We start from the raw sequence: 17,745 nt of genomic DNA, 5'->3' as shown, positions 1-17,745 counted from the left end.
GGATGGCGCGGCGCTGACCCCGCGGACCCTTCGCCCGACTCGTGCGCGCCTGTCCCGGAGTGTGAGAAGGTGGCTCTGCAGCCGGCAGGATGACCAACCCCGCGGCCGCGCAGAACCAGGAAATAGACTGCCTGAGCCCCGAGGCCCAGAGGCTGGTAAGAGGGACACGCGTCCCCCAGACTTTCCTTTGGGACTGCGAACGGCCCGGTCGCTGGGCTCCGACCGTCCCAAGGGCAAGGCCAGTGGGCACCCTCCTCGGCCCCAGGAGGAGTGGGTGGGCCCCGCGGGGCCGGACCTTCGGAAGTTTAGACTGTCCCAACAGCAGGGCCGGGGAGCAGGCTCTGCGCGGGGACGCGGTCGCGCCGCCCTGGCCGGCAGGAAAGCGCGCCTCGTAGTAGGGCGCCGTCCGCTGGCGGAGCCGGGATGAGGCCTCTGCCCTCTGCCCAGGCTCTGCAGGCTGGGTGGCTGTGGCTTGGGTCAGCCGAGGCCCACCTGGCACCTGGTCTGCAGTTTCCCACCGCTGCTCCGTCGGCTCCGAGGACCTGGCGCCCAGGGCTGGCGCGCACCTCCAGCTCTCAGCGCAGCGGCCAGGGGCGCCGCCCCTGCCCCCGCTCCCGCCCCCGCTCCTGCTGCTGTTCCCGACCTTAGGGCCGCCTCCCCCGGACCGCTGGGGCTGGTCTCCCGGGTCTTCCGGATTCCCGACAGGACCCCCATCTGTAGGAAGCCCCTTTTCTCCAGCCCAATTCCTGATAGTAGGACCACGGATGTCAGATAGTTTGGCGTTAGAATGGGACAGCTGATGGAGAACAAGAATATTTGAAAGTGAAAGGGTGTACTTTAGAAAAGAAGTGTTTTACGGAATTAGCACTGCCGGGCCAGAGACCTTAGATTTCCACCGCATCCTGTCTCTGGGACCTGGACAGTGTGGGCCCCAAAGGAGCCGTCCTTCAGGGGTGGGGATTAGTCATCCAGGCGGGCATCTGTGTGCCCGGTTCAAGAGAGGAGGCCCGCCCTGCTAGGAGTGACAGGCAGAGGAGTGGTCCTGACTAGCACACCCTGGGAAGTTCGGGTCCTGGCTGAGGACTGTCAGGTAGCATTTTTAAAATGTCCATTTCCTGTGGTTTTCCTATGAGCTCATTTCAAGTTCCAGCAGCCGGCCAGACTTCTGGAGCTGGTTTCTGCCTTTTAACCTAAGGCCTGTGACCCTGCAGGGACCCCAGAATCACCGTCAGGAAAGGTTCTGGAAGGAAGGATGGGAGGCTGCTGATCCGCAGTGTTCAGGGAAGCAGCCTGGCAGGCCACAGATGGCTAGGACAGGGTGGGCCGTAAGAGCCAGCAGCTGGCTGAGCCCTTGGACAGGGAAGAATGAAAAGGGACATCAGGAGGTGCCTCGGAACCTGTGAAGGAACTGGGGTGTGCTGATTGAGGGATCCGGGAGACACCTCCCCGAGAGGTCACTCCTCCTCGGAAGGAGTGACCGAGTCTGCCTGGGTCAGCCGATGGGCCCAGCCCACCATCCCTTGTCCCCCATTCCGGAATCCAGTGAGCACTGAAAACCGAAAGGCTTGTGTGTCGTTTTGTTTTGTTCATTTTGCTTTTTCTGAAGTTTGGCGGAATTCATTTTAGGCTTTATGTAGGCCTCCCTGGGAATCTCCACCTTTCTCTGCAGCCTCGTCACTGTATTTGATTATGGGCTGCTCCTCTGAGTTACTGGAGTATAGTTTTTGCATCTCATTACTCTTACAGAATTAAAAACAAAAGTGACTTCTGAAGCACATTCGGTCCCAGGGCTTTCCAGTTAGAACTGAGCACCTGGGGGGACGGGGCCCAGCAGTAGAGCCCCTCATTTGGAGACCTCCACGTGGTGGCTGGCAGTGGGTTGTGGCATCGCGCCCTGCTGGGGTGCTGTCTCTCTCATAGAAAAAATAAACAAACTAAAAAGAAACTGAACCTGTAGAATCTTTTTTAGAAAAAAGTAGCAAAAACTTGGTTAGGGTGGGCCGTGGACTGCAGGGGTATTATAAACCCTGGGTCCTGGCTATGGGGTTATGGTCTGCTTGGCAGGAACTGCTTAATGGCGGGAGGTGCTTTCGAAGGGGAGTCACCCCTGCCCTGAGTCACAGGCTAGATATGGCAGCTGGAGACCGGTAGTGGGTGCTTCAGACTGGTCTGTGCCAGTGCGTATCTACATTAAGTGAACCTGGGTCCTGGGAGCTGGAGCCTCCAGTGGGGAGGAGGGGCTGGGTCCAGAGCTGGGCAGGAGGAGGAAGCCTGGACCGCGCCACCTCTCCTAAGGAAAAGAAAGGCAGGACCCTCAGAGAGCAGAAGTCGGCACCCACGGCTTCTTAGGCAAGTCGGCACTGGCCCCGAGCTGCAGGAGGGATCGGCAAGGACAGTGCAGAAACCACACATTTCTTTAACTTTGGTAACTTCCCCGTGTTTGCGACAGGTTGTGTCATCTCTGGCCTCTTTCCACATACCGATTAGCGCCCGGCCCTCATAAATGGCCCGTCCTGTCCCCAGGAGAGGCTGTCAGGGTAGAAGGAAAACACACCTTCTCCACAGTCCTGTGTCACTGTAGGTTCTGGGCCAGGTCCCTAGGTCTGAAACAGGTGGGGGTGACCTCAGTGGGAAGACAGCTGGCCCTGCTGTCCTGCGGTTGGAGATGGGCACCCCGGACCACGTGGTGGGGGAGCTGGTCATCTGCCCTGTGGGGAGGGCGCAGGTGCCAGGCCGCGTCTCCCTGATAGTGCCAGGAGTGTTCTGCTGGGTGAAGATGGAGACTCAATTTCCCCTTTTCTTTAACAGTGAGTTTCTGTTCAGCTGAACCAATATCGCTCAGCGGAAGCCTCCTTAGCAGATTTCAAAAAGCCCTGCCGTCTCAACTGCCTCTTATACCGAGCACAGGAAACCCAGTTATTTATAGCTGCAGAATTGCTTCGGCAAAGCCAAACACATCGGAGTGTTACCTGGTTGGGTGCCGATCCAGTCCCTACAGAACTGTCGGACTAAATGTTGGTATAGTGGGTTTGCTCCTCAAAAGGCAATGTTCGAGAGGAATTTCTTATCCTGAAAAATCAGGCTTTGTGACTCAGCGAAGGAATTGTTTATGACTGGTTACTCATATGCCAGCGTTTCCAAAGTATCCGTTCCTGTTTGAAAGATTAACCGTGCAGCCCCAGAGGCCAGCAGTGCTCAGAGTATGAACCTGGCATCCAGTCAGGAAGCCTGTACTCCCACCGCAGTTAGACCCGCGTGGGCCGAGAGCAGGTTTTCTCACCTTGCTGTTTTTACCGGAGGCCTCCAAGATTGTAGTTTCTTTTTTTTTTTTTAAATAAAGCAGCTCCTTTTCATGGAATGGATTGACAAGAATTTCCATTACTCAGATTGTCTAGATAAAAGTAAGGAAATTCGCCTCTCCCAAATTAAAGCATTATTTTGACTACACCCAAGGTTTAGTAATTCAGTTTTGTCATGTTTGATCGTGATTTATTACGAATTTCCTCTCCTAGGCCATATTCCAAAACAATAAAATAAAACAAAACAGCGAAACACCCAGCAACACAAATGTGTATTCTGGGACCCATTCATTCATTGGGGAAGACTGGAGTTTTCGTGGTTTCACCTTAATACTGTTATCAGGGTAACAGGTATTAATGCCAGGGAAGTTGTTTGCTTTTGAATCTAAAGTGCAGTTGCTTTGTAGTAAAGAACTAATTGATCTGAAATTAGTGTAGTGAAGCTGGACTTTTAATTGTCATGGAAATGTTTCATTTACATGTTTGCATAATGGAGATTAGGATAGCACTATCCTCTGCTCTCTCTGTCTTCCTCATTACCTGTGGCACACGGGTGTGTGGTTTTCCTAGGGAAGAGCTGGCGTGGGCCTCGGCGTGTCTGGGAACAGCCCCGCCTCCTCCGCAATGTCCGGGTGGTGCTTTTCCTGCCACTCTGCTGGGTGGCCACTGGCGGGGGGGGCTCCCCTGCTTTTTCCCCCCCCCCCCCGCATGTCGGGGGTGTTCTTCCCCCTGCCACTCTGCTGGGTGGCCACTGGCGGGCGTGGCTCCTGTTTGTGCTTTTTTAAGCTTAACCTGCCCTGAATGCTCGGCCAGGCCAGCGGCTGTCCTGGGCGACGCTTCGTGAGCAGTTGGAGGAGCTGGTGTGACCCAAACTCCTGCTGAGTTGGCCTGGGAGAGGTGTTGTAGAAGTCTCCCTTAGGGGGGCAACAGGGGGCATGGTGGTTAATGCAGCTGGTTCCCACACGGCCAACCATGCTTCAAGTCCCAGACCCAGTGGCTTGAACATCATGCCAGGCGTGGGTGCATGCGTGCCCAAAATCCCTGGAGGAGAATGGAGGAGAAGGGATTGTGATATGGCCATCTCCCTAGGGGCGGGGAAGTTCTCACTTTCCCGTTCACTGTCTCTGTCTCTCTGGTGAGTGCATGCGCCTTATGGCAAAAACCTGGGGGGGGGGGCTTTCTTAGCCCTTGCTGTGACTTGGTGGGGAGCAGATGATTGTACTCCCTCTGTACAGATAAAGAGGAGACCCAGATTCAGAAAGGTCGGGGATTTCCGAAGTCCCCGCAGGTAGTGGGCAGTGGACCAGGTCAGACCCCGGCACACTGACTCGGCCCGGGGCTGCGAGCTTTCTCCCCTGGCGATGCTCCCGGCGGCCAGCAGTCAGCCAGCACTGTGCAGCAGCGGCCGCAGGTGCTGAGGCTCTCGGCAGCTGCTCTCGGCAGCCCTGGGGTTCACACCCCGATATCTATCAGGGCCGAAAGGTTTCTTCTTCCTACGGCAGCTTCTCAGGACACAGTCCCTGCCCCTGGATGCTCACTGAGAAGGCCTCACCTTTGCCCTCTGTGTAGTTCGCAGACCAGAGAACCTTCAGTGGACTGTAGTTTTCTAAATATGGAAAAGAGCAGTAATGCAGGAGCTGCGGAAGCGTGTGTGCCACTCTTCCGCACTCCTAATGTGGCCGTGGCTCAGGTCAGCCAGACCTGGGACCGCGGCGACCTAAGCCTTTACCCCCATGTCTTGTGTGGGTTCTCCCCCACCCCACCAGATAGACAGGTTTACCGAAGAGGGGACTGGTGGCTTCTGCCTGTCTTAGAGCTGGTCCCAGGATGCCAGACGGTTGGCAGTCGTGCTCTGCCCGAGGAAGGAAACGCGTTGCTGCCGTGGGTTCAGCCTCGCTCTGAGAAGGAAATGCAGCTGTTTCCTGAGACCGTCAAGGCGTGGCCATGGAGCATGCTCCTGAGGGCCTGCACAGGTGAAGAGAGGGGAGCCAGATGCACTGGCTGGAGGGACCCATCACCTGACGACGAGGTGGCAGGGTGGAGGCCCAGCTGCTCCTCCGTCAGCCCCACACCTGCTTCTCGGTGGCAGTCACAGCTCTTGTTTGCATTTCCAGCAGTGTGGGCTGTTGAAGGAAATAAGATTCACTTATCTCAGAAAAAAACAAAAATGTTTTTCTTCACAGCAAAAGTGGAGCCTTATTTGCCTGGAAGAGACTGTGGTATTTCTGTTCCTCGGCTCCATTATGGGCGGCTGCTGAGCCGAGACTGCTGTGAGGTTTGGAGAGTTAGACGTATGTTAGGCGGGTCTGGCAGGTGGTGTGGTGGTTAAGGCAGCTGGACTCCCACATGGCTGACTGCTGTTCATGTCCCGGGCCTGGCAGCTTGCTTTCTCACTTTCCCTCTCTCTCTGTCTCTCTCTGGTCAACTTAAAATAAATAAATAAATAAAGGGACCAGCAGACAGCATGGTGGTTAAAGCTTTGGATTGCCACATGGTCGACTGCGGCTCAAGTCCTGGACATGGCAGCTTGCTTTCTCACTTTCTCTCTAGCTCTCTCTTTTTCCTTCTTGGGTCAAATGGAAATAAACAAATGAATAAATAAATAGAGTTAAATAAAATAACTCTAAAAAAAGAAAAAGAGAGATGGGGAAATAAGCACCCTCAATTGGGTCTTTAAAAATTTTTTTAAAAATAAAATAATGACAATAAATAAAATAAAATAAGTTTAAAAAACGTACATTAGGCTTCACACTCAATAAAATAATAGCAGTCTCACCTTCCTGATTAATTCTGTCTTAGTCCGTTTCCACATTCAAACACAGGCCTGGGACTGGGCGAACCTACGCGAAGAGGAGTTTATCTTGACTCCCAGTCCTGGTGTCAGGGAAGTCCGGCGGAAACACCGTGGACAGAGCAGAGCCTGGTCTGTCGGTGTGGCTCTCACTTTGCCTGTCTAGTCTCTTCTCTCTGCGTGGAAACCCAGCAGAATTCAGTGCTGGAGGCTTCGCACTGTAACATCACACCTAGAAGCTCCAGCTGGGACTGCATGAAGGAATTCAGTGGGGCCTTGATACCTTTATGATAGCGTCAGTCCGGTCCAATCCCGACACTTGAATTTCTGGGGCACATGCAAGAATACCACCGACTGAGACCAAATTCCAAAGTGTGAAACTTTTGGGAACAAATCATTATCCCAGCCTAATCAAATACATGTGTTATTTTAGTATGCGAAGCACTTTAAAGAGGTTTATTACCCTCAAGAGCAAAGTCAGGCCATTTCCAGGAGTAGAATGGGGAAAAAGAAGTCTTTGGACATAGTCAGTATGCAAGTAATAACCTCTCGTATGGATTGGACATAGTCTGTGTGCAAATAATAACCTCTCGCATGGATTGGACATAGTCGGTGTGCAAGTACTCACCCCTGCTATGGATTGGAAATAGTGTGCAAGTACTCACCCCTGCTATGGATTGGACATAGTCAGTGTGCAAGTACTCAGCTCTGGTCCGGATTGGACATAGTCGGTGTGCAAGTACTCAGCTCTGGTCCGGATTGGACATAGTCAGTGTGCAAGTACTCAGCTCGGGTCTAGATTGGACATAGTCAGTGTGCAGGTACTCAGCTCTGGTCTGAATTGGACATAGTCAGTGTGCAAGTACTCAGCTCTGGTCTGGATTGGACATAGTCGGTGTGCAAGTACTCAGCTCTGGTCTGGATTGGACATAGTCAGTGTGCAAGTACTCAGCTCTGGTCCGGATTAAACATAGTCAGTGTGCAAGTACTCACCTCTGGTCTGGATTGGACATAGTCGGTGTGCAAGTACTCAGCTCTGGTCTGAATTGCACATAGTCAGTGTGCAAGTACTCAGCTCTGATCTGGATTGGACATAGTCAGTGTGCAAGTACTCACCTCTGGTCCGGATTGAACATAGTCGGTGTGCAAGTACTCAGCTCTGGTCCGGATTGGACATAGTCGGTGTGCAAGTACTCACCCCTGCTATGGATTGGACATAGTCAGTGTGCAAGTACTCAGCTCTGGTCTCGATTGGACATAGTCAGTGTCCAAGGTCTCAGCTCTGGTATGGATTGGACATAGTCGGTGTGCAAGTACTCACCCCTGCTATGGATTGGACATAGTCATTGTGCAAGTACTCAGCTCTGGTCTCGATTGGACATAGTCAGTGTCCAAGGTCTCAGCTCTGGTATGGATTGGACATAGTCGGTGTGCAAGTACTCAGCTCTGCTATGGATTGGACATAATTTGCAAGTACTCAGTTCTGGTATGGATTGGACATAGTCAGTGTGCAAGTACTCAGTTCTGGTCTGGATTGGATATAGTCGGTGTGCAAGTACTCAGCTCTCGTCTGGATTGGACATAGTCGGTGTGCAAGTACTCAGCTCTGCTATGGATTGGACATAATTTGCAAGTACTCAGTTCTGGTATGGATTGGACATAGTCAGTGTGCAAGTACTCAGTTCTGGTCTGGATTGGATATAGTCGGTGTGCAAGTACTCAGCTCTGGTCTAGATTGGACATAGTCTGTGTGCAAGTACTCACCCCTGCTATGGATTGGACATAGTCAGTGTGCAAGTACTCAGCTCTGCTATGGATTGGACATAGTGTGTAAGCACACACCTCTGCTGTGGAGTGGACATAGTGTGCAAGTATTCAGCTCTAATATAAAGAGCAGGTTTCAGAGGGTGTAGAAGCTCTTCGTCTATGGAGCTATAGTTTCAGAGAAGGAGGCACGTAGAAATTGTGCAGCCTGCCCCCGTTCCCCACCTCTGACCATTTATCATGAAGGCCAATGTACAGAGCTTATTCAGATTACCCAGCTGGCAAGCCACACTGGCACCTATGTCTGCAGCCTCTTTTCCAAACCGTCTCCATCTGCACACAGAAATCTCGATCCCTATGGATAAGTCTGCAGCCATGGGCTGGTGACACTGTCAGTGGCACCCTGTGTCTTTGGTCTTTTTTTGGGGGAGAGCTTTTTGCTATAGGGCGTGTGCGCTCACAAGAAAGACAGAGAGAGACAGAGGGATAGAAAGCGAGACATCACCCACCAGGGGGAATGGCCATGCCGCAATCCCTTCTCCTCCATTCTCCTCTTGGGATCTTGGGCACGCACACACATGTTCCTAGCATGAGTTTAAGCCACTGGGTCCAGGACTCAAACCGCAGTCGGCTACATGGGAATTCAGCGACATAGCCATTATGCTAACTGCTAGTCTACCTCTCTGGTCTTTTTCACCAGGTCCCCCAGAACATAGGGCAGGATGCCAGCTCCTCATGGCCTGCGGGTCCAGCCTTACCAGGCAAAGGCTCCTGTCCCTCCAGTGTCCTCTGATCACACAGGGCACCCCAGAGCCCTGACCTTGCCACTGAGCTTGATCTCTGTGCACTGGTCTGCAGCCCCACCAATCCAAGTCCACACCCAGAGGAAGCGGTTCTTCACTCACTTCCTGGGTGTCACTCGCGCTCTCCACCCCAGTTCCTGCTCCGCATGTTTCTAAAACAGAAGTTCTGTTCTCTTTGTTAAAGCTTTTGAGTTGGGGGCCAGCCCATGGTGTGGTGGTTTCAGTGGTTGGATCCCACATGGCTGACCCTGGTGTTCGAGTCCCAGACCCGGCAGCTTGAGAAACACACTGGGCATGTGTGTATGCGCACATGCTTGAAATCCTGAAAGAAAGAGTGGAGAAGGGACTGTGGCGTGACCGTGCCCTGTGAGGGGTGCTTTCTCATGTTCTCCCTCTCTATGTGTCTCCAGCAAGTTTAAGTGCCCTCGGGCAAATTTTGTTTTTTTAAAAAAAAAAACCTTCAGTGGCTCCAAATTCCTTCCAGACAAGATTCCAGATCTGCCAGCTGAGAGCAGGATTCGCACAGCACTTTCCCGCCCTCGGGGCCACCTCTGTTTTTATGCCTCACACCCAGCCCTGGCTCTGGCTCCCTGCCCTTTGGGGTTCCTCTTTCCCCATCTCCTCACACGTCCTCACCCGCTGTGGTGTTCATCACATCCGTCACCGATTGCTTTGCCTGTGTCCCTGGAGACTGTGACACCTCTGGCGGAGTACTGTGTGCAGTGGTGTGGCCCTGAGGTGGGGGCCCCTGCCGAGGTGGTCGGAGAGCTGCCCTCAGCCCTGCACTGCGAGGGGAGGGGCTCTGGAATGCCTGGAGCAGCCTGACATGCTGGAACGTCACACATGCCGTTTTATGTTTTATGGAAGTATCAGTTCATAAAAGATTTGTCCTGAGCCCTAACGCACTGATCTGGGGTTCCCCGAGCCCCAGGAATTCCTCCCCAGACAATAAGCAATTGAGGACAGGCCTGGGTTTCATGCCAGATATTTAAGGTAAAGGAATTCCTGTTTTTCTTTTCTTTTTCTTTTTTGAGAAGGTTTTTGCTATTGGGCACATGCCCTCACTAGAAAGATAGAGAGAGGGAGAAAACTAGAAATCACCCCCAGAGGGGATGGCCACACTGCAATCCCTTCTCTTCTATTCTCCTCTTGGGATCTTGGGCATGCACGCACAGGTGCCCGGCGTGAGTTTAAGCCACCGGGTCTGGGACTCGAACCACTATGTGGGAATTCAGCGATGTAACCATTATGCAATCTGCTGGTCCCAGAATTCCTGTTCTTCTGTTGCCATGGGGGACAGTAGCTTTCTGTACTCTGCTCACCTCGTGGCTCGTGGCTCGTGGCTGGGGCGTGGTAAGCGCGTCTTCCTGGCGCCCTGCTGGCGATACCCGCCTGTGCTGCCCCACCAGGCGCTTTGTGCTCAGCAGCTCTGCTCAGGGTGCCCGTCTCGTGGGGACTGTGGCTTTTCTTTCATGCGTCTCAGGCTGTTACGGGTTATTCTGGAGGCTGGCTTCATAGCACAGCAGTTAAACACTACTGTGCAGAGGAAGCCAGAGTCCACGGGGTCGACTGGGGTGTGAATCCCAGCTCAGACAGCGACACGCGACATGCAGGGTTCAGGCGTGCCCAGGTCTTCACTGAATGGAAATGGGCGGGAAAAGGACTGCAGCATGACCAGGCGTTGGCATGTGTGTCCTCACCATACGGGGTAAAGCGAAAGCCAGTCCCAGTGCGATGAGAGCCTCCCTCGTGAGGTGGCTGTCTGTGGGCTTGTGCCTACTAACTGGCTCCTGTGCGCTGGGTTTTAGTTCAGGCGGATTCCGAGAAGCTAGACGGCTGCCGGCCGCTTGCTGTGCCGCAAGTCTTTGCTCCCACACATGACTGGTGCGAGGCTGATGCGGATCGGACCGGGTGGGAGCACAGGTCTGAAGTGTGGAATCACGCATCGAGCTTCTTTATGAATCTCGGGTAAAAGTGTGCATAGTTGAACCGCCTCTGAGGTTGGCTGGTTTGTGTATTCATAAGGCATTTATTCTAGAAGGTTCACGTGTTCCTATGTTCCTCCCTCCCAGCCCCCAAGATGTCAGAGAGCACATGTGGTCAGAGGGGAGCTATGCACATGTACCTGGCACGCACTTTAAGCCTCAGGGTGGGGCCATGTGGAACCTGGGCCCCGGGCGCAGTGCTGGCTCCCAGGGCCCCAGGGCTGGCTCTCAGCACTTCCTTTATCAAGGCAGGCCCCTGTCTGGCAAAGCAAGGGTTGTTGGGTTTTAGGCTTTTATTTTTGGTTTGCTATAGGGTGTGTGCACTTACCAGACTCAGAGCGAGAGAGAAAGCAAGGGAGACCCCCCACCCCCCCCCCCCCCCCCCCCCGGGAAACAAGCACGCCACAGTTCCCTCCCCAGCCTCCTCGGGACGTTAGGCATGCATGCACGCGTACCGGGCATGTTTTACGCACCACCAGGTCTGGGACTCTGCACTGTCAGCCTTGTGCAATCCAGCTTCTGCAACCACCAGGCCACTGGCTAGCCCGTGTCTTAAACTTCCAGTGCCATTGTCCTTAAGGATAGGGCACACTGTGATGATGCCTCTTCCTGGGTGGAGGGCAAGCCCCGCAAGAGTCGCTGAGGTCTGACGGGCATTATTTTGAGGCCTAATGGGGGGGGGACATCTACGGGGACGCCTCCGGGTGGCAGGCACTAGCTCAGAAAGGTGATCCCCTCAAGGATCTTTTTATTTTTTAATTTTTTCCCCTTCAGGGATCTTTCGCCTGTCCCCAGCAGAGCTAAAGCAGAGTGGGATGAGGGCTAGATGGGCAGGCTAGGAGGGAGTTGGCATGCCAGTCCTCAGTCCCTGCTCTGCTCACAGATACCCGGACTGGTCAGCTCAGACCGCAGCCCTCCTGGTTACCGGCTGGTATGTCCCCCCCCCCAGCCGCCAACAACACACAGGTGCTCGCGGTGTCTGTCTCCGGAGTCAGCATGGCACGGCCAGTTCTCGGCTTGGGGCTTCACAGGCTGCATTAAGTGTCACCAGGCCAGGGTCCTTTTAGGGCCCAGGGTCCTCTTCTGAGCTCACACAGTTCATGGCAGAACCCAGGTCCATGGACTGAGCCCCCCGGCCCTGCCAGCTGTCTCCCAGGGGTTGTTCTCAGCTCTTGGAAGCCACATGGCCCTCACAGGCTCGCACCCATGACAGCATCTTTGAATACTAGACCCTCTTTAAAGGGGTCACCTGATCAGGGCAGGTCCACCCAAAGCAATCTGTGTCTTTTTTTTTTAATAGACTTTTTCACAATGATTTTTTTCTTGTTATTGTTTAGAATTATTTATTTAACTTTATTTATTTTAACTTGACCAGAGAAGGACAAAGTGAGAGAAAGAGAAAGAAAGTAAAAAGCCAAGCCACCAGCTCCAGGACTCAAACCTTAGTCGGCCATGTGGGAGTCCAGCGCTCTTAGCCACCACGCCACCTGCAGGCCCAAGCAACGTGTGTTTTCATCAACTCAAAGTTAACTGATAAGGGACTGTAAATACTTGTGCAGTTCTCCTTGCCACCTGATCTAATTAATCACAGGGATGACAGCGTGACCCCGCACATACTGGAGGGGAGGGGCCGTACGCACCTCACCGACAGTTAGAATCTGGTAGAAATCTGGGGACTTGTTCAGGCGTATTCCTCCGCCCACACCCGTCTCTCCCATCCCTCCAGGGCCCTTTGTCCCCCAGCCCTCTTGCTGCTTACCTCTCACTCTGCCCCCCTCTCACTTTCTCCTGCTGTTCTCTCCCCAGTGCCTCCTCTCTGATCCTCCCCACCCAAGTGGATGGGCTGAGGCTGTCGCAAAAACTCCTTCCTGGTCTACACAGTCTTAGAATCGGAGCCAGCGGGCATGGAGCCACGCGCTTCCCCGAGAAGGGCTGGCGTGAGCTTGGTGACCTTGCTGGCCTAGTGGGGGACGTGGGAGGTGCACATGGCCAGATGTGGTGAGAAGCCTTGCAGAGCCTCCATGGACCCACAGAGGCACTTCGCTTAGTGTAACAGGGTCTCGAAAATGGCAACGAGGTAGCAAGTCCCAGCACCTTTGTAGCTTTTGACTCCTGTGGGCTCGTGGGTTCGGGAGACATGGAGTTGGGTTGTTAAAGGAACTGAGTGCCGGCTAAGTTCTGTGAGGACACAGCCAGCCCGAGACAGAGCCAGCGTGGCCCGGTTCAGCTAAGACTGGGGCTCAGAGAGAGCAGGCCGGTCCTGCAGCCCCGTGTTTGGGCGGGCCAGATCCCGCATGGCCGACCCTATTTTGAGTCCCCATCATTGGCAGTTTGAAAAACACCAGGCATGTGTGAGTACGTGTTCAGGAAGCTAAGAGGGTGGAGAAGAGGAGAAGGGGCTGTGGCACCACCACGCCCATGGGGCACTCCCCCCTCTCGCTCTGTCTTTCTCTCGGCATGTATCTGTCCTCTTGTAATTAAAAAAACAAGAACCTCAGAGGCACGTAAGTGTGTAATGCACTAAAATACAGTGTGGAGTTGGGGAGGCGGGCGCCCTGCCATCCGACCCCCGTCCTGATGGAAGTCACTGTACAGGCTGACCAGCCCTTGGGGAAACTGGAGTCGAGCCCTGACCCCCTTGGCACCGGCAGCCCCACATGCCCCCAGGGCTGTGTCTGAGGCCCGTTTTCAGGTTATCTGGGAGCAGCAAGACCCTGAGCACTGCGCCTATAGAACTGTTGGCAGGAGCTTGACAGGCGTCTCCCAGGAAGCCTAAATGGAAAGAAGGCTGGGTCTGTCTGACCCCAGGGCCCCGAATCTGGACGGCTGCATCGCCTGGCAGTTGCGTTGCACGAGTGGTGAGCGAGGTGAGGCATGTAAACACAAAACATGCTCAACTCCAGGCTTGACTGTGCTGGGAGACCTGGGCAAGCATTTGAAATGCTCTCTGGGGGCCAAACAGATGACATGATGGTTAAGGCACTGGACTCTCACACGGCTGACTGCAATTCAAGTCCCCAACCTGGCGTCTTGAAAATCATACCAGGTGCAAGTGCATAACGTGCCCAAAATCTCAGGAGGAAGAGAGAGGAGAAGGGGTTGTAGAAATCATGGAAGTGACTTCTCACTTTCCCACTCTGTTTCTGTCTCTCTCTGGCAAACGCACACACCCTATGTCAAAAAACGTTTAAGAAAGAAAGAAGAAAGAAGAAAGGAAGGATGGAAGGAAGGAAGGAAGGAAGGGAGAGAGAGAGAGAGAAAGAGAGGGAGATAGAGAGAAAGAAAGAAGAAAGAAAGAAAGAAAGAAAGAAAGAAAGAAAGAAAGAAAGAAAGAAAGAAAGAAAGAAAGAAGAAAGAAACATAGAAAGAAAGAGGGAAAAGAACAAAAGGAAGAAATGTTCTCTCTGTAGAACACAGCAGACAGCTTCAGGAGAGGGAGAGAGAGGTGCAGGCGGGACTAACGGCCTGACCGGTCCCACACTGCCCCTTTGAGGTCTTGGGTGGAACAGGCTCCAGCACCGTGGGGGTGTTTGCTGAGGGGAGTTGCCAGTGGAAGAAAGTGCTACAAGACATTCTGGGGAGGGTGGTCAGTCCCAGCCTCATGCCACCATCCTGTGACTCGGACGGGCCTGGCAGCCTCTCCAGGCCCTGCTGTGGCTTCCACGCTAATGATCTGTGTGTCTCCTATAGCTCCAGAGGGAGACAGCCTGCCCAGCCTGGCCACGTCCGGGCTGTGTGACCTTGGACAGGTTACTTAGCCTCTCTGTGCCGTCCCTCTCCCTCCTGTATGCACTAGGATGGTAGCAGTGGCTGCCCCACCTGGCCGCTGGGAGGAGCCCCTGCACCCTGGCGTAAAGCACTTGGAATGGTGCCTGGCGGCATCTAGCCAGTGCCTGCTCAAGGGCCTCCATCCGTTACAGAGGCTGTTCTGACTCCCTGCAGCCCTTCTGCCCTGACGGGTCTGCGACTCCTCACCCAGTGTTATTACACTCCAGGCCATAAGTCCTTCCAGCAGCGTCGTTGACCGTGTCCTGGGTGGGTGCCGGTCAGTCTGCCCTCTAATAGATTTCCTTGTCTGTTTCAGGCGGAGGCCAGGCTTGCAGCGAAGCGGGCGGCCCGTGCGGAGGCCCGGGAGATCCGGATGAAGGAGCTGGAGCGGCAGCAGAAGGAGGTACCTGTGGGCTGTTGGGTTTCCCGGCGTCTGGCGTTCAGGACGCTGTGTGACCGCAGAGGCACCTGCTGCACGCCTGTGCGCTGCACATCGCTCGCGGTCCAAGCACATTTGCACGTGTGGCCGTGGTCGCCGGTCAGGCGGGCATGCACATGGCGTGTTGCCAGGCATGCCTGCCCCACCGCTCGGCGGGTCCTGACACCAGCCCCAAGCCCTCGCCTGCGTAAAGCTTCCTAGCCCAGCTCTCTAGCCAAGAGAAGCCGAAGGTGCTGGCTTGTGTGCAGGGTTAGCGCTTGGACTGCTGCAGATCTGGCTCCTACCAGCTAACATGGGAAAGAGAGTCATGTTTTTAAATGTCTTAAAGATATGTCCCCCGTAGCTTTCAGTGCTGACCAGGTTTCGGGGTCCCTGTGGCCCGTGTGAGATGCTAACAGGCAAACGCCGTGGCTGAAAGGCGCGCGGCAGCGGCTCGCAGAGCAGACGGGCGTACATCCCACACCTGTCTCTGCTCGCCCCCGCAGTCTCGGGCTGGAGCCAGACAGCGTTTCTGACACCGGGGGGCCCTAACATGCCACCTCGGCGGCAGCAGGGCACACGAGGCTGCCCTGCAGTCTGTTCTCGCACGACCCATGCCCAGCGTCAGGCCAGGGACGCTCCCACGGGCCTGCCCCGAAGGGCTCTGCTTTGAGAAAGTTGGAGTTTATGGTGTGCACAGGGAGCTGGTGCCTCCCCACGGCTGAGTTTGCAAGGAGGTTCTCTCTGTCTCATGTCGGCAAAATTAAAAAGTTAGCCAGTGTTGGTAACTTGTGAAATTTCACATAAAATCGGGACTCCAAGTGTCTCAAGACCATTACAGACTCCGCCACATTCCTAGCAAGGACTGAGCTGGTCACATTCCCCATCCGCACGCGGCTGGCCACCAGCCTGAGGTGCTCACTGCCCTCCCTGCCTGGGGAGGTGCCACTCAGGGACAGTGTGAACAGGGGCGGGGCATGACCGGGGAGCCACGTCCCCCGCGTGGTATGAAGACCGGTTGGTGGTTACGAGGAGCTCAGGCCCCAGGGGTTGGTTAGGGAAGTTGTGCCCCAGTCCTCATGGCAGGCGAGAGAGTGGCCACCGAGGCAGTCCCAGCAAGGGGACATGGCTCCTAGGAGAGGTCCCCACACCCCAGCGGCTACAGGGCCATGACCGGAGCAGCCAGAGTCACACTGTCAGTGTGTTCTAGGCCTCGCTCCTCCAGGTGCCACTATATGAGACCGCGCGGATTCTTGAAAGCTCACCGGTGTGAGCAAGGACAGGTGGAAAGTTCTAGATCTATGATCTTCTCTGCTCGGAATCCAGTGCCAACATTTTGTGTGCTTTGAAACTCTTTAGTTTACTCAAAGAAGCACAGGGTAAGCTCTTCCCAGCACACCGCCTGCTGGGGTCACGTGTATCGCTGGAAAACAGACACTGGATTTCCAGCGAGGCGAGGTTTGGAGGTATCTGGGCTGGAGCCTGGTACCCCCGCAGTACGAACCTGACCGCGTGGTCTTCCAGGGCCATTCAGGAAGCTTCTTCAGGAAAATGGCCAGAGACAGGTTCGGCCCTGGAGATAGAGAAGGAAGAGCGCTGTGCCGCGGGCCGCTGTCACACACCACCGTGACGTGTCCCCGTGCCGGTGACTGTTCTCTCAGTGTAAGCAGTGGTCACTGGGGGCCCCTAATGGAGGAGTTCTTTAATCGTTTTATTAAAGTACACACGTCACACGGCAAAGCCCCATTGCCTTTCACAGTGCCGGTGCTCATTTCCCCTGAGTGTCCTGTCCCTGCAGTGACACTGCGGCCTGCCACCCCTTTCTCCTGTTTCCGAAACCTCATGGCTGTGGCCGTAGGAAGGCAGCGTGGGGGCTGAGAGGTGGGCAGTGGTGGGGGCACCGTGCGAGGGGCAGTTACGTGGGCAGCCATAAGGTGGGCGGCAGCGGGGACCACGACCCGGTCATGGTTTGCAGGGGTCACAGGACAGGCCTGCCTCACTCTCGGGCCAGAGCCCTCCAAAGCCACCTCCGCTCACTGCCCGTCCGGCTTTGACCTCCTTCCCCTGCTTCCCCGATTGTGCCTCGTCTTTTTTATTAAGGTTATAAAAGAGTTATAAGAAGAATTTCCCCAAATATTCTGTGGCATTGCTGGTTTCGCCACAGCTGACTGGGTTTTAAATCCCCCGCCCTATCAGCGCTCCTGGCCTGTGCCTGCCGACTCAGCTGCGGTTGGAGCCGACCCGGGCCGGGAAGAAGGCGGCAGGGGCTCTGGCTTGGTTTCTTGGGGGCATGAGTGATCGCGTCCTCACCTCTCACGTGTCAGTCACAAGAATACATGTAAGGCGTGTGCAGGTCAAGGTGAACACGAATTACACCGTCTGTCCGTGCCCGTCCACCTTCCGAGTGACACAGGTAGATAAAACGTACTTTATCCTTAATTACGGGGCAGTTGACTTAAATATATACATGACGGTAGGAGCCTGTTGCTCACAAAGTTCTTTACCAAACGTTCTTAGAAAATAAAAATGAACAAGAAATAAGCCAAGAAGTCCTCTGTTAGAACGCCCCTTTACGAGCTGCGTGTTCCTTCCTTCAAGTCTACGGCAGCCCTCTTCCGCAGCAGTTTAAGTCTGCAGCCAGCGAGTAACCCTGTTGCCGACCTGCATTTGAGTTGCAATCTTACAGGCTGCCAGGGGAAAAAAATAATAATAATAAGTTTCTACCAGAGACAGGAAACTCAGTCTTGGCCATTTAGTTTCAGCATCATAAAGCAGGTGTTGGGTGAGGGGAGGTGGGGATGGGCCTGCCAGGGGGCTTCTGCTGGCTGTCAGCGCCCCTCCTGGCAGCCCTGCCAGGAGGCCCCGGAAACCCTCGGAGTAAAGAGCCACCGGGCTGCAGGCTGCTGGCTGCTGGCTG

At 54.6% G+C, this 17,745-nt stretch overlaps 1 protein-coding gene across 19 annotated transcripts in view; it reads left to right on the top strand.

The window, feature by feature from the left end:
• The first annotated feature begins 6 nt into the window (after nt 1-6).
• LRRFIP1 (LRR binding FLII interacting protein 1) overlaps nt 7-17,745 on the top strand; it is a 96,565-nt gene continuing 78,826 nt past the window's right edge. For all 19 annotated transcript variants that reach the window (XM_006151964.2, XM_006151963.2, XM_027773225.1 and 16 more), the window contains exons 1-2: nt 7-155; nt 14,727-14,813. In XM_006151964.2, the coding sequence (XP_006152026.1) occupies nt 90-155; nt 14,727-14,813 (153 nt within the window). In that variant the 5' untranslated portion in view covers nt 7-89. The remainder of the gene's footprint in view (nt 156-14,726; nt 14,814-17,745) is intronic.

The sequence above is a fragment of the Tupaia chinensis genome, unplaced genomic scaffold, assembly GCF_000334495.1.
Source record: "Tupaia chinensis unplaced genomic scaffold, TupChi_1.0 Scaffold000332_1, whole genome shotgun sequence".
Lineage (NCBI taxonomy): Eukaryota > Metazoa > Chordata > Mammalia > Scandentia > Tupaiidae > Tupaia > Tupaia belangeri.
Note: the sequence above shows the minus strand (reverse complement) of the source record. Positions and strands in the feature narration are given on the sequence as shown.